This window comes from Cavia porcellus, unplaced genomic scaffold (genome assembly GCF_034190915.1).
Source record: "Cavia porcellus strain 051 isolate PalLab524CR breed Dunkin Hartley unplaced genomic scaffold, mCavPor4.1 scaffold_12, whole genome shotgun sequence".
Classification (NCBI taxonomy): domain Eukaryota; kingdom Metazoa; phylum Chordata; class Mammalia; order Rodentia; family Caviidae; genus Cavia; species Cavia porcellus.
The window spans coordinates 33,543,536-33,560,489 of NW_026947495.1; the positions used below are offsets into that span (position 1 = coordinate 33,543,536).

At 32.6% G+C, this 16,954-nt stretch overlaps 1 protein-coding gene across 2 annotated transcripts in view; it reads left to right on the forward strand.

Annotated features, from left to right (window-relative positions):
- The window catches only part of Arhgap15 (Rho GTPase activating protein 15), a 591,921-nt gene that overhangs the window by 285,942 nt on the left and 289,025 nt on the right, over nt 1–16,954 (forward strand). For both annotated transcript variants that reach the window (XM_003478711.3, XM_063259030.1), the window contains exons 7-8: nt 4,337–4,435; nt 5,584–5,713. In XM_003478711.3, the coding sequence (XP_003478759.1) occupies nt 4,337–4,435; nt 5,584–5,713 (229 nt within the window). The remainder of the gene's footprint in view (nt 1–4,336; nt 4,436–5,583; nt 5,714–16,954) is intronic.

Below are 16,954 nucleotides of genomic sequence, written 5' to 3' on the forward strand. Positions count from 1 at the left end.
AGATGAAAAAATGTGAATCTGCTTTTTAAGGCTTTATTGCTTTGATTTTATAACTTGATATTTCATTATAATATAGCCTATATATATATATATATATATATATATATATATATATTTGCACTGTATATATTAAACAAATATATAACCAAAATTAATATCACAAAGATAATCTATACTTGCTTCAAGTAAATTTGGCACATTTAACATAACTTTTATACTTAATACACATCTATTGATTTCATTGGGAAGTTCAAATTATTTCCAAATATATTGTTAATTAAGTTGTATCCTCTTATCTACTTATTTCTAGAACTACTGAAGGTATATCATGCAACATGCCTTAGGACTTTCTGAATATATGATGTATTTTATTATATATTTGCTATATAGTTTCAGATTTATTAAGAAGGATTAATTTTTCTTAGGGTCTTAGTAAAAGACTGATTCTAAGGAAAACATGAAAGATATTTGCTTTAATGTAGGATTATTTTAGGCCTTTCTAGGATTAGAAGAAGTTATTGTGTTTCAACTCTGCTTTGAATGTATTTTTTCAGTACAAAATATTGGATGTTTTTTGGAAAGAAGAGAAAGGGAAAGAAAGAGAAAAGGAGAGGAAAGAAAGGGGAGAGGAGGAGAGGCCAAGAGTTCTATATGATCTTTTAAAACTATTCTATTTTTAGCATAACAGTAAGGAAACAAGTCAGCATTCCTTATTTCACAACTGAAACAGTCTTTACTGCCCTTTAGCTCTATGCACGCATACAGTCCTTAACAGTGTTGGAATGTTTCCAGTGAACTAGAAATTGTGATCTTTGTAATCTTTTAGTTCTCTTATTCAAAGTGATGCCAATTTGATAGGATGTCATCCTCATTTTTCTCATTGGCTTCATTTTCTTCATTTGCAAATTACATTATGATAGTGGTGGGAAGCCACATTTGGAAAATGTTTATTATGTGCTTTGAGATCATTAAAGCTGAAACCACTTTGCATACCAAGTGGTAGTATTCATTTCCTCAATATACTAAAATTCTGATACAATCAACATTTAAAGAATAACATATCATGAACAACAGTTTAAACATAATTTCATGATGTAAATGTGCCTGCAGTAATTATTCCTTCCCATGAAATCTTGACATGAATGTTGTCTATGCCACTCACACTGAGACTTAGTATCAGCTATTTTCTGTTGTTATTTATCTTTATATGCATAGGTCCTATTTATCCAAACAGATTGTGAGCTCTTTGGGGCAGGGTTTATGTGTTCCTCGCTTCTAACAGGGTGCATGATACTTTATGGATGCTTAATCAGTTGTTGATAATTAGGGGGCTATTCCATTATGAGCGTGTGCTCTCAGTCCTCCAAACATGGAATTATGTGTGGGATTTAGTCTTCAATTTGAGAGGTGATACGTCAAAGAAAGAGGAGCACGTGTCACTTGTAGCATAAATTTATCTGTTGTCATTATCTAATTCATTTAGCCATTATATGTAAAAGATTGACAATAACTAAAATAAAATATGGGCAGTGGTTACTCTATGTAGCTATGAATGGTTTTAATTTGATTCTTTGTTACTTTTCTCATTATCCACAAAAATCCCAATTATTATTCCAATGGGAAAAAAGTAAAATTCTAAAAAGAGATTTTTTTAATTACAAAGAAAAGAAAACATGGGGATTTTCAGTAGTATAAACAGCATCCTACATAGTAACATCTCATTTAAGTCAAAATCTGATGCCATAAAACCCTAGTGCTACAGTGAATACTGGTGAGCATGATACTCAGTTGAAGATACTGAAAAAGACCTACTGACAAGTATTTATACCTATTAATGCTACCCCTTGTAACACTTACATGGTGTTTCCCTTAGCATAATAAGACTCAATTTAATTAAACTCTTAAAAAAGCAACTTCGTTCCCTGTACATCCCTTATCATGGTGCCTGAAGCTTACATATACCCGCCTCTACCTTTAGGGAACTACAAGGTCATGGATCAAGATTCTCAATTTAAGAGAAACTATTATTGAATTCACACCAAAAAAAACCCAAAGAAATGCTTTTACTCTGCACATTGTGCAGTGATCATGCTAATATAATTTCCTGAGCATGAATCTGATACTAGAACTGAAACGATCCTTAATTAGTGTGAAAAAGTTTAGATCAGGACAAATTTCCTTAGTCACATATTTACAGGTATTTATTGTTGACAACACTAGAATGTGTCATTAAGTCTACTTCGCTGCCTTAGTATCTTCCTTCAAAATATGATGTGGTGGAGATGAGGGGTTTCATTTAGACATTTGTCTAAAATAGATTTCTAACCAAAATGGAGACCAGAGGCTCTTAACTAAACTCACTGTGTTTTTTGTAATTCCTTCCCTCATTGTCTCACATCCAGCACTGTAACAAGGAAATATATGATACAGAGAAATTATGTGAATGTGCCTTGAGAGTAGTCCTTCATGGCTCCATCTACCTCACTTTAGATTGGCATCAAGTGTTGTTCAGGCAAAAGTTTCAATCAAAGCTAATATTCTTACTGATACTTATCCCCCACGCGAGTTGAAAATTTGATTGTTCAAATTGCAAATATGGTTCAGCAAGCCATCAGAAATCCTATCAGAAGTTCTATCAGAAATCCTAAAGAAGTGATGTAAAAAGGTGGAGAGAGGAATCTAAATTAAATGAAATTTACCAGCCAAAGATTTTGAAACTGCTTTCTGCGACCGTCTGGCATGGAGCAGAACAAAGTCAATTACTGACTGTAATTAAGAAGTGGATGCGTTTAAACTGTAGAGAGCAGTAGCAGACTTCTCCAGACTGCCTAGTAACTCAAAAGATTAGTGGGAAGACAGAGGAAAGATATGAACTGGGTGTCTCTGATAGTATGATTTGAATGAATTACATTCATATAGTTCCCTCATCTAGCATCCCAAAATGAATTTGTAAATCACTGATTATGTATGATGAATGTGGTAATATCTTTGGACAAAGAAACTTTTAAAATACATTTTGCTTTTGGTTGTATTAGCAGTGAAAGATTCCCCTTTGCATTTCATAGCATGCACCAAAAATGCAAATGCACTGCTGAACTACTTACATTTTATAACTGTTTGAATTTAGTAGGCCAAAGACTTTACTGCATGCCTCTTTGCAGCCCTTAGAATACAGTAAATCTAATTATGTTTGTTTTCTATACTTTTAAAATGCCATTCCCTTTTATAATTTTAATAATAGTTTATTTATTTTGGCAGAGAAATATTAGATTATACATTTTGCTTAGATTAATTCCTGTCTGTATATAATAACAAATTATGATGTTGTATAATACATTCATAATGAAAATATTTAAACTTAGAATAAAAGTAGAGGTCAAAGACATCACTAGTTTTCTTGTGTTAGTTAGAAGCGTACTTATATTTTTAGGTTGTAGTTCTGCAACAGTGTTTCATAAAGTAAATATTTGGGACTTCATGTAAGTATTGCAAGTTACAGTGGTGTTCAGATAATTAGGCAAAAGTCGCCTTAGCTGTTTTTTACTGAACGCATAAAATTGAGGACTATTTTGAGCTATTCAGACTTTCCAAATATTATCTGCATCTTTATTGAGAGGGGGGAAGGAGAGAAAAAAAGGAGACAATTGGTCAAATTTTAGCCTGGGTAGATTTTATTATCTTCTGCTTTTATAGTTCTTAGAATTGCATACACTTTGGACAGCTCCTATCCTCACTGTAGAATGGGCTAAACTTATTATCAGAACTTAGGCGCTCAAAAATGCTCACTTTGAGGTATTGAAAAAAATTTGTATTTCCATAAAGTTTCTCTGAAAACAAACAAGCAAGTGGGAAGTTGAAGACCTTTTAGAAAAGTCTCCATTAGTGTCTCTGGCAGATAATCTGTTTTAAAACTCTCCATAAAAGGAAATCAAATATAGAGATATTATTAGATTTGAAAAAGAGAAACAGGAAAAAGCCAAAACTACAGAATGAATTCTGACACACCAAGTGCATTTTTCTCCGACTTCCAGCTTATGTGTGTGCTGCCCTCCTCACTCTGAACTTCCTGCCTTAAATCTCTTGAAGTTGGAGTGATTCAGCTTTAGCTATATTCTATTTGTCCTATTATTAAAATACTAATATATTTGCTATGACATGAAAAAAGTTTGAGAGAGATCAGTGCAGAATGATCCCAGCCACCGAGTTCCCAGAAGGAAAATTACTGAAATAGAAAAAAAATTTTAATGTCTTAAAGTGTGTTTTCTGGTGAAGATTTTTCTTTTTAAATATAAGAAACCTTCTCATGATTTTCCTACCTTCGATTTTTTCTTCCCAGATTACAACAGTGTCAGGAAATGAATTCCTTCTACAGTCAGATATTGACTTCATCATATTGGATTGGTTCCAAGCTATCAAAAATACAATTGACAGATTGGTATGTATTTGTTTTGGCTTTTGCCTTTATTAATTAAAACATAGTAATTTAAATGATACTGCTCATGCATATAACACACACTTAAATAGATCCTATGGACCGAGATATACTAATTTTTTTTTTTAAATTTAAATAGGTAGAGACTTTGAAGAACATTTTCAGCAAATAGGATTTGGAGAACTGAATGTCATTTAATTTTGCTTTCAAAAAAGCCATGCTTTCTTTTTTCTGAAATAACATGAACGTTCACTTACTGGAAGTTGTAAAGAGCATATGAAAACTTAATAACTACAGAATTTTTACATTTCAATTTGTGCAGCCTCTAATACATATTCTTAAAAATAAGTGCCAATATTTTTAAAACCATATTCATTGTTATGAAGCCAGTAAGTAAAAATCCTTTATACTGATTTTTATTGTTTCTTTGGCTAAGTTATATTATTCTCATGAAAATCACGTAACTACAATTTCATAAAATTATATTAAACCTGATACACCGTAGGTTTTTACAAGACCAAATTACCCAAGACCCTTCATTCTATAGTGACTAATTTTAGCTCATTAATATTTGTAAAGTCTTAAAGAAACACTATTCTTGAAAGTTTCTAACATAATATACAACAGAATATTTTCTGTATTGTTTTACTAATAGTTGAAGTATCTTGTTATATAGTTTGGGGGTAAAAACTTAAAGAAAAATAAATTAATTTTCCCCATCATCCATAAAGTCCTAATAGACAACAATATACAAATTATTGTCTCTAGAATGGACTCTGGGATCAAGACTGCCTGAATATTGGTTCCATCATTTACTGGCTATGTGGCCTTGGGCAAAAGTACTTTTCTCTTTTGGCCTTGGTGTCTTTCTTAGTAATAATGTTGCTGTCTACCTCATAGGATTCTGTGATGATTAATTGCATTAATGTATGTAAAATGCTTAAAATAATTCACAACATTTAGTAAGCACCATATGCCTATATGAACTTCTATTAAATTTGAGTGTTAAGCTTATCATAGAGGCCCTATCCCAAAATAATTAACATATTTCAAACATCCCCTTATGTGTAACATCAAAATAGAAGACAGCACTATTTGGTGAATCCTTTCTTTCTGGTAAATTTACTGACTCTAATTGTTTGTTCTTCCAGCCAAAGAATCCAAGTTGTCCATCAAGAAAACTAGAATTATTCAAAATCCAGAGATCCTCTAGTACTGAATTGTTAAGTCACTATGATAGTGACATTAAAGAACAGAAACCCGAGCACAGAAAATCTTTAAGTGAGTATTTTCTTTGGTTTGCTCATTTTAACTTTGCCTAAATGTTGTGCTTATAAAAATATAAATGCATTAAAGTGAGATTTAAGCAAACTAACACTCCTCATGGAAGATTTGTAGTTACTTCCCAGCCTTGTATTCCTGTGCTGGGGGACAGTCTGGCAATTTGCTCGCGTCATTGTCGGTAATGTGTTTTGAGAAAATAATTGTTCCAAGGTCATGGTCTCTGCTTGCAGAAAGCCTCTGAATCTCTGAGTAATAACCAAGCAGTTCAGATAGGTGATTGATTTTGAAGGTGGGAAATGTCAAGAGTCTCCAAATCTGTGGTATACTGACTGTTTGCTTTCTATATATTTAAAAATATGAGTGACCACCACAGTTTGTCCAATTTAAGCCAGCTTTCCACACTTGGGCCCACTGGGAAGATGTAGAAATGTGCATCCCATGGTAAAAATAGAAATATAAAGTTTTCTAATGTCTTATCTAGGTCTACTATTCCAAAATTCCTGAATAAAAAGAACCTCCACAGTGATTTTCAGTTTTTCAAATCATTCTGGTTCTTCTTCAACAGAAGGAAATTATTAAAACATGCCACTTGTGGTTCAGGTTGATTTTAGTCTCACCCTTCTTAAAGAACAAGTAAATCTTTGAAGCCAGACAAAAAAACAATTTTTCAAAGTCTTGAAACGCATTGTAACTGTATTGGATATTTTATCTAGCTGTCTCTAATCTTCTGAATCACCATTTTAAAAATAATTTCCCTCTGACCAAAGAGCAATATGATTACAAAAATAAGTAAATTTAAGAAGTATAGTAGATTCTTGAATTTAAGGACAACTCAGTAAATTGAAGAATGACCACTACTGGAATATAAATATGTGTACATGTAGGTACATATGTATTCTAGTTGACTCTATGTTTATATAGACGGATGTATTCACTGAAAATATATATATATATATACACATATACCCAAAAAACATATATTACAAGGAAGAAAGAAGCTGTAGATGGTAACATAGTTTTCAAAGCTGAATATGAGTGCCACATATCTAGAAATTACATGAGGACTGAGAATAGCAGCAACTTTTGAAAACAAGACATTGTCAAATGACTATCCTGTAATTTTCCAACAACTGCTAGACTCATTCACTTAGTGAATTGTGCTATGTTGTCATTTAAGATTATCAGTGTCAGTGTCTGGAAGCAAATGTGTTTGTGGAGAGTTAACAATGCCATCCAAAATGTTTTTTCCGTAACATAATACAGTTTTGAGCTATGTCACTTAACATGAAGGTCCTCAACCCCAGAAGATGGCGAGTTGGCCGATTAGTAATGAGATCAAAGAGCAGGAGGTGAGCATCAGACTAGCACACTGAATTTCACCTGTGTTTGCATTTCCAACCACTCCCTGTGCCCCACTTTGCCAACGTGAGTGCCTCCTTTAGGGCAGGCAAAGCATCAGATTCTCATAGGATTGTGAAGCCTATTATGAACTACACACGCATGGGATCTAGGACACATGCTTCTTATCAGACTCTAATCCCGAAACCATCCACAACCCCACTGCAGTCCACAGAGAATTTGTCCTCCGTGAAACTGATACCTGGTGCCAAAAATGCTGGATACTGTTAATTTAAACAATACTTAGCTCCTGGTAATCATCCCTCTTTTGCTTTACATAAAATCAGACAGAAATAACATTTCAGAATTAGAATTTAGTTGTGGATATGCATTTACTGTTAATTATATAGATACTTTGTAGTAAATATCAAAGACTGTGTGATTCAGTGATTAATGGATCTCAGATCTCAAATAAAATTTCTGGTTTGGAGAAGTCGACATTTCCTAAAGCTATGGAGAAAATAATTGCTTATAAAACTATGTTTAAGAAACAGTCAGGGTAATGGATTCTATACTGAATAGTAGTTACTTTTAAAATTTTAGGATGCTACAGGGAAAAATTATGCAGATAGAATACTCATGATTTCCCTGTAGAATTTATTGTTTCATTGAGAAAGACATTTATTTACTTTGAGTTTAAATTCATTTCAGTTTGAAGATTAAAAAAAAAGAGACCCATTTTTTCTATTCTTTCAGAATGTACTTAATTGTATGGCAACTTTCTATTCATCTTTTAAGTTGAACTTAAAAAACTAGGGATAAATAGAAAATATTGTGTGCTTACTACATGGCAAATGTTGCTCTCTTGTATTTACTCAACTCTCCCAGCAACCTTGTGATCTCTCTTACACAACAGGATACTAAGATATAGAAAATTAAGATAATATTGTTAAAACCAAGTTATGGAGAGATGTTTCAAACCCAAGCAATTTTAAATAAGATTCATAGAAAACAATAAACATAAAAGGATAACCAAAACCAATTGTTAGCCAAAGAATTAAGACCAGATGACTTGGAAGTTGATTAATTTAAAGGTAAAAAATGGCCTTTGAATCTTTAATAATACCCTAGATTTTATAAAATACTTCTTTTCTGTATCTCCATGGAAATACATAATTGTACCCAGTAATAGTATAATTTTTGCATGGTAAGGCACAGTTATTATTGTTTCATTTAAATTCAATCAATATGTATGCATTCATTTTCATTGGAAAGATACAATAATTGACTTCCCAATATCAACTTAGACTACATCTATATATATAAAATATTTATGCTTTTTTTTTTTCCTTGTAGGAAATGTACTATGTAAAACTCCTCTGGTTTTGGTCCTAGATTTGAACACCCCAGCTTAGATTTCTTAAAATGTACATTCGTTTTTGTGTCACCCTCTGGAAATTAAGTAGTTATGTGGAATCAGAGATTCACAATACTTTCTTCCTTATTAATAGTCAAAACACAAACTTTGTTGTCAGTTAGTTGCCTTTGACTTCCTGTGCCCTTGATGTTCCCACAAGTTTTGTCGCCAAGATTACAGTCAGATAAAGCCAGAATTACTTTTTTAAAAAGCATGTGAACATCATTAGCAGCTAACAGGTGGTCATTTTTTTTGTCCAGTTTGTCTGTTTAACATGGGAAAATATGTTCTTTCAATAAGTGGATTCAGAAAATTATATTAAAATATACTTTCCATTTTAAAATATGATTCTAACCTGCCAACACTATTAAGTACTAATCAGATATTTTAAGATATCAGTTAAGGCTAACAGAGAAGAAGCCAGAAAAATCACTGTAAGGGCCAAATCACTGTGGGAAATTCAGGACACCAGCCTGGAAGAGAGTGGAAGAGCAGCTCTCCAGGGAGGGCTCCAATGGAAAGTGTGGAGTCAATCAAAGACAAAGCTAACATAGTTCACCAAGAAAAAAGTAGGATCTTCCACTGATGGCAAAGAGACACCCAAATATAAACATTTCATCAGATAACCCCAGAGAGGTTTAATTTCTCTGAACTTTTTTCCCCAGATCTATAAAAATGGGTCTGGTAACATCCTTACAAAATTGTGTGAAAATTTCAAATTAGAGATGTAAATACTAAGTCCCCAGCAGGCCCTCAATAAATAGATACTCTTACCATAATCTGTGGTCCCAAGCAGATGGCACCCAAAAGGGCATAAGCCAAGGGTAGAAGCGGATGAAAGACTGAAGTAGGAAATATCTATTTGGTATCTTATTCCCTGAGTGTACAAAAAAATAGGAGAAAAAAGCCAGCATTTGATAGGGGAGTTGTAGCTACACAAGTCTGAACATGAGCAGCTGGTCTTTCCCCTGGCACCTCCCCAGGTGAAAATGGCAGCCAGGACGTTCTTGGGAGCAGCATAACAAGGCATAGTAGGCCAAGAGATACCCTTGATTTCCTTATTCCCAGAAGAGTATGTGATTATGAAGTTTTAGCTGATGGCAAGGATTAACATCCAGCTATTTCAATGTTCCTTTAGACACAGCTCTAATTTATTCTCTCATTCATGTATTCAGTACTGTTCTTTGGCATAATGATGTTATCATCCATAACTAAAATTCTTGACTTTTCTTATGTTTTAATCTTTTAAAAATTGCTTTCATATTTAGATGATGCTTCACCAATAATACATCTCATGTGTATTAACTGCCAAACTGTAAACTCCAGGAGTGTTAAATCTTTGGATAAGTTTTATATAAAATTTTCACTTTTAATATCATGAATAAGAAATTCTAAAATAAGCATGGCCTTGTAAGATATTCATTGTTATCCAAACTGGAAAAGTTTTACTAGTTTCTTGAATCATAAGTAGTTAGCAATTGTTCAAAATGCGTACTTTGAAGCCTGTCTTGAAGATTCATATAAATATATATTTGAAAATCTCTTAAGAATTGTGTATGAAATAGCCCAGTCTAGCCAATGTATGAACGTAATAAGATTAATAAGCTATTTTCCAAGGAAAATAAAACAATATTAAAATTGCCCAGATAAGAATTAGGTCTTTCTCTGAAGAAACAGAAAAGCTCTTACCTGGCAACTGCAAAAACAAAAACAAAGATCTCTTTATTTGCATAGAATTCTATGGTTATTTGTTTTCACAGGAATAAATTATCCTTATTTGGATAAAATGGACAACTATCTGCCTTTTCCCCTAAGATTAATATTGCCACTCTGACACTAATATCATTTAATATCAACTTGCAAAAGATAAACTAAATGGGAAAATATGTTATTTTACTTGACTATTGTATTACAGGAAATAGGTAAGGAATAGTTGAATGTCAGTTTCCCAATCAGTGTTTTCCAAAGGTTAAGAGAATTCTTTATTTAAAAATATTTCAGCTGCCAAGAGAAAAATATGAAAAATTTTAAATGTAACACTGGCTAATTTAAATTTTGTGACAAAAATCTTTAAAGATTAGTTATACACTTGATCCTCAAGCACCCAAATTAATTTTTGAAAAGGGTGTTATTCACGAAACTTCTGAGAAAACAAGATGGTCCTACATGATCCTAGCTATTGTTCTGACTTGTGTTCTCCTGACAGCAGCAATCTTAGCTTTCCTGCGACCCATAGATCGTAGTTTCTTCAAACATTTAATTCTGCATGAATCATTTGAAAAAAGGACTCTGTTACTAGCTGAGCAAAGAATGTTCTGATTAATCTCTTTTTTCCCATTCACTGGGCTGATCTTGCCCTCTGACCTCTGGGCATCCATGGTCATGTATCTTACAGCATCAGCTAGTCTGAAAGTCTATCTAACCCTATCAGCACTGAAGCACTAGATCACCCCATCTTCCTCCTGACCCTGGCAGTAACACCATGACCATACTTCCCCTTAGATGAACTGCATTTAATCAATTTCTGATTTCATTAGGTCAAGTGGCATCTTTCTTTCAATAATAGGTCAAATCCAGAGGACTCTTTGCTCTAACTCTCTGGCAATATTTCCTTAGCATTAATCCACTACTATGATTGTAAACAAAAGGAAAAAATGCTCTTTGATCTTCTTTAAAATTTTTTCTGTTTATATCATGACTTTAGAAGGGGCACATATTAATATCTCATCATAAAGTTAGGCACACAATATTCAATTATTATTGTCATATCAAGTTTAAATTGCTTTTGTTAATAGTGACATTTAAAGGATTATTACAATGGTCCCTGTGCGGAAAAAAAATGCATGATTTTGAATATAAATGATCTCTTTTATTCTGTACAGATTTATAGAGAAAAAGAACTTGTTTTGTTTCTGGAGAAAAAGAACTTATGCTTCTGCTATTTAAACTTCTAAAAATGAGAAATTTCCTTTTTAATGTATCTATCTGAATGTCTCAAGTAGGTCTAATGTTTAGGGAAAAATGCAATTTTAAATATATAGGATCTTTGACATTTTCTTAGAAATAAGTCCACAACTCATGTCTTTTAAGTAAACTCTAATATTGATTTCATTGAAAACTATAGAATAAATCCCAAAATACCTGATGTCTCTGTGAAAATTCAATGAAACATCACCTACATCAGGACTCAACTTCCTCAATCCCCTCATGGACGACTTGGGAAAAATACATGAGTCTGGGAGTTTATCTTTTTGATTAATTAAATAGTGCTTGAAGAAAAATATTTTTGCTATCTAATTTTCCTAAGTAGATATACAAAATTAGTTGGCTTTTAAAAAGGTATCGTGATGGTGGTGCCATGACCATCTATAAAATAAAGCACTAAGATCCTCTGTCACATATGGTACCCATTAAAATCCAACATTGAAGTTGAAAGTCAAGAATTATTTTTGCCTTTTTCTTCTTCCTCTTTTTCTTCTTCCTCTTCATCTTGTTTTTTCCTCGTCCTTTCTCCATTTCCACTTTCGCCTCGTCTTCCTTCTCCCTCTCTTCTTCTTTGCCTACTTCTCATTTCCCTGCTATTGGTTAATAGTTTGTAGTCAAATTATTGCACATGAAAGGTTTAAGTCCCTCTATAGAAAGCTCCTGATGGCCAGTTTTTTCCATTGCTCCATGACCCACAATTTATGTGTGCTGTTTGCAAGCCCTGATGTTCACCATTACATGCTGACTTCTACCCAGTCAGTCAAGGTTTCCTCTTTACTAAATTAGCTTCCTATAAGACTTGGTTCTGGACAAATATCTGAATATTTCTATCATTTACTCTAGTTTTTTACTTTAAAAAATTACCATGGTTCATGCTTATTCTTAATTTTCTTTGATTTCTGTTCTTTGGAATTCCTAGTGTTCTATTGAGGGCAATAAAATGTTAAGAAATTTTGTTTCAATAATAATTGGAAAATTCTACAAGTGGTTTACTTTAAAATCAACTTATGAAGGACAAAATCCAATTTACTGCAAAAGTTATACAAAGGCTAACTTTTAGCATCCTTTTCTAAATGCTATGTAGGAGTGTATAGGAAATTTGATCTAAGTGACAGAAAATTATAGTAGAATTTTTATTGTCTAATATGCAACTATACAATTTGGACAACTTTCTCAAGTCTATATGACTGGGGATTTAGATTAGTGGCACAAGTACCTGCGTGGCAAGTGTGAGGTCATGAGTTTGACTCCCTGGTACCAAAAAGAAAGAAAGAAAAAGAAAAAACAAAAAGCTCAAGTCTCCTGAAATTGACTTCCAGAAAGATAGTGGATTTTTTCATCTTAGTATAAATCAGTAAATATATGTATGTGTATGATATAAAATACATGGATTAGCCGAGGATTTAGCTCTGTAGCATAAGCACCTCATAAGTCATGAGTTCGAACCCTATTACCAAATAAATTAATTAATTAAATTAAATATATGTATTAGATCTAAGGGTACTGTATATACCAGACCTAAAATAAATCTGAGAACTTTGTAGAATCTACAATATGATATAAATATTAGATATAATCATTTCAATGGGTAACTTTTGAGTAAAATAATTGTAACTTTTGTTACTTCACTATAAATCAACAACTTTATATCTTTAGAAATACCACAAAAATGCATTTTTAAAACTTTTATTTAAAGATAAAAAAGATAGTGATAATACAGAATTTCAAAAAAATAAACACTAAGAAATCACTAATTGATAAATTACATACTGTCATCTTAGAAATTGTTCAAGTTACAAAATTTAAGCATATAAAAGTGGCAAAAATTCATTTTTTTCTAGAGAATAAACAAACTTATAACTGTCCAAAAGTTTAAATTTTAATATTTTCATTGTTCAGTTGACTCAGATCACTATATATACTTGTCATTATATATACTTTAATTTTTATTTCCTTCAAGGATTTGAGATTATGTAAAATAACATTATTCCTGTATGTGAATCTGATATTATAATCTCTAGAGAAATAATTTGATACTATAATTTTCACAGTTTTGAGTAGGTAATTTCACTTAAAATTAATAAAAACTTGTTTCCTTTTAATACATATAAAATAATTTAAATATATATGTCAATACAATATCACAAAAGCATCTGCTGATAGACATGAATTTTTCTGACTAAAATAAAAATACAAATGTGAAAACATAGATAAAGAGCCATTTACAAGGTGGCTCTTGTTAGAAGATGTTAGAAGTCTGATCTCACCAAAATACACTGCACATCCACTCTTCCAAATGCATTGTAATATCTGAACTGTGTAATCCTCGCTGACCAAGCTGTCATTTGCTTAAACCAGAATTGCCCTCATCCGTCGGATTTCGAGTACCTGAACAGTATAAGCATGACCTTCTGAGCATTACCCTTACTGTTTTCATTGCCTAGAACAAACTGACACCTCATCGTATTCAATATTAAATGTCTGAGTAAGCAAACAAATGACAGTGATTGAGATAAGAACCCTGAGAAATCTTTGTAAGTCTTATGCATGAGGAACAATGGAAAAAGTTGATTTGAAATGCCCTGAACTTTTTATGGGGAGAGGATATTAGGGAGTGACTCCAGAACATTTTCCCTGAGCTGCACCTCCAACTCTTTTTCACTTTATGTTAAAACAGGGTTTCACTTAATTACCCAGGTTGGCCGCAGACTTGTAGTCTGCTTGTCCATTGTCTTGCCTAATGGGGTTATGAATATGTACACCACACCCATCTGGCCTGGCCTTTTGATGGATGTATGGGTTTCTCTGGAAGCAGTTTCCAAGAGAAACATTTGATTACTGCTGTGGAAGTTCAGGATTTTTTCAAATGTAGAATAAGAACTATAGAGAATGCAATGGATGCCTATTATAAGAAGAAGAAAGATCCATAGAGCATGAAGTTCTCCAAGAACAGCAACAGTCTGTTGAACTTAAAATGTACAGAACATGGAAGCAACAAGTGGAAATTGGATTGAAAGGAACAGTGAGTTTTTGGCATGGAAGGTTGAGAGTTTTGGGCTTAGTTCTAGAAATAATGGATGCCTAGTGAAGAACATTTTTGTAGACAGGAAGCATCAACAGATTGAATATTTAGAGTAATCCTTTCAGGGAAAATGTGGAGAATGTCAAAAATGCAGGTTAGCATAATAGAATAAAAACATGAAACACAAGAAGATAGATTAAGATTATACTACAGTAGACCAAGTAAAGTGTGCTGCAGGTTCAAACCAGGCAGAAAAAATGGGTGAAAAATGCTCCAGAGAATTCTGAAATGACTTTGATAAATCTTCTTGACATATGTCAAAGTTCCTTACAATTCCCAAAATACCTTTTGCAATAGTATGTTTGAAAAAAATTAGTATGCCAAAGAATTCATCAGAACTTGAACTTGATATCTCATTTTCTTAGGAGATTATTAGATTCTCGCTATGCAAAATTTAATCCATAGTCCAACAATAGCCATGTCCCTGAAGAGTTTATTATAAAAAAAAAACAAAGATCCACTGCAAACCCACTGAGTAGAACCTGCATGAATAGGTGACTTCCCTGCATATTAAAGTCTGAGGAACACTTTGCCATATCACAAAAATATTTGAATTAAATAAGGTTATATATACATATATATATATATATATATGAAATCACATTCATTACAGGGAATTTGTGCCTGTACTTGATATTCTTCTTTTTTCACCATTCTCTCCATTTCCCTTCAACTCTTCTCCTCCTTATTTAAAAATATTTTGTTTCCATTTTCCTTTTTTCTTCATTTTTTCTTTTCCCTTCCTTTCCCCTCTCACTTCCTTAGTTCCCCTTCCCATTTGACCATTTTCTTCCTATTTCACACCTATTATAAATTTTGGTCCTTATTTACACTTCCAGTTTCTTACACCAGAAAAACAATTCCATATGTACATGTGTGTCCAATTTATTCCACAGAATATAGTCTTTGTGTGCATCCATTTATCTAGAAATGTCTAAAATTTATCCTTCATTATGGCCAAGTAGTACTTCATTGTATAAAAACTACATCTTCTTTATCAGTTCTTCAGTTGATGGGAATATGGGATGTTTCCAAGATTTAGCTATTACAAATTGTGCTGCTGTAAATATGGGTTTCATATGTCACTGTGGCATGATGTGTTTATTTGTTTAGGGAAATTACCATGAAGGGAAATAAAGGGATCAAATGAAACCTTTAGTTTTAGTTTTTTGAAGAATATCCGCACTGATTACCACAGTAGTTGCACCAGTCTCCACTCCCACCATCATTTATTGCCACATTCTCACCAGAATTTATTATTGGCTGATTTATTGATGATAACTGCTCTTTCTGGAGTGAGATGGAACCTTGGCATTGTTTTAATTTGCATCTATCAAATGAAGAGTGACGTTGAATATTTTTTTCGTATATTTATTTGCCATATGTACATCTTCATCTGAGTGTGTATCTCAGATGCCTACTTTTGGATTAGTTCTTTAAATTTGAAGAGGTCATTTTTTTTTAGTTCATTGCTTACTCTAGATATTTGTCCTTTGTCCAAAGATAGCTATCAAAAAAATTGTTTCACACACTGTGGGATGTCTGTTTACCCAGTTGGTGATTTCTTTTGCTGTGCATAAGCTTTTTTTTTTAATAAGATGAGATTCCAGTAGCTGAATTTCTGTAATATTTCACATATTTTGTTCATAAAGTCTTTTCCTACTCCTATGTCTTCAAGAGACCTACCTATTCTCGTTTAGCAAACTAAATGTTTCTGTTTTAACATTTAGATTTTTAATTCATTTTGATATTAGGTTAGTGCCTGATGAAAGACATGAGTCTAGTTTTAGTCTTTGGCATGTAAAAAAAATTTTTTTTCTAGCACCATTTGTTCAAAAGGCTATATTTCTTCCAGAGAAGATATTTGGCCTCTGTCAAAATTAAGGTACCTAAATGTGTTTGGAGTTGTTTTTGCATCTTCTAATCTATTGCACTGATGTTCAGGGCTTTGTTGTTGTTTACTTGATTGATTTTGCTTTTCTTTTCTTTTTGCAAGTGCCATATTGTTCTTATCATAACAGCTTTATTGTATAATTTCTAATCAGTGATTGTGATACCCCCTGCTTTGCCTTTGTTTCCCATAATTGTTTTTGCTATTCATAGTCTTTTCTGGCACCATAATTTTTAGTATTGTTTTCCCTAATTCTGTGAGCTATTCTACAGTGAGCTGGTGTTTTGATGAGAATTGCGTTATATCTGTGTAACAATTTTAGAACTCTGGTCATTTACTTTGTATGGGTTCTTCCTAACTAAGAGCAAGGAATATGTTTCCAATTTGTTATTTCTTTGCTCTCCTTTTTCAGAACACTGTAGTTTCAATGTAAAGATATTTTATTTCCTTCATTAGATTGATTCCTAAGTATTTAATTTTTGACACTATTTATTTTTGAAAGTTAAGCACCAGAAAGTTCTTTTT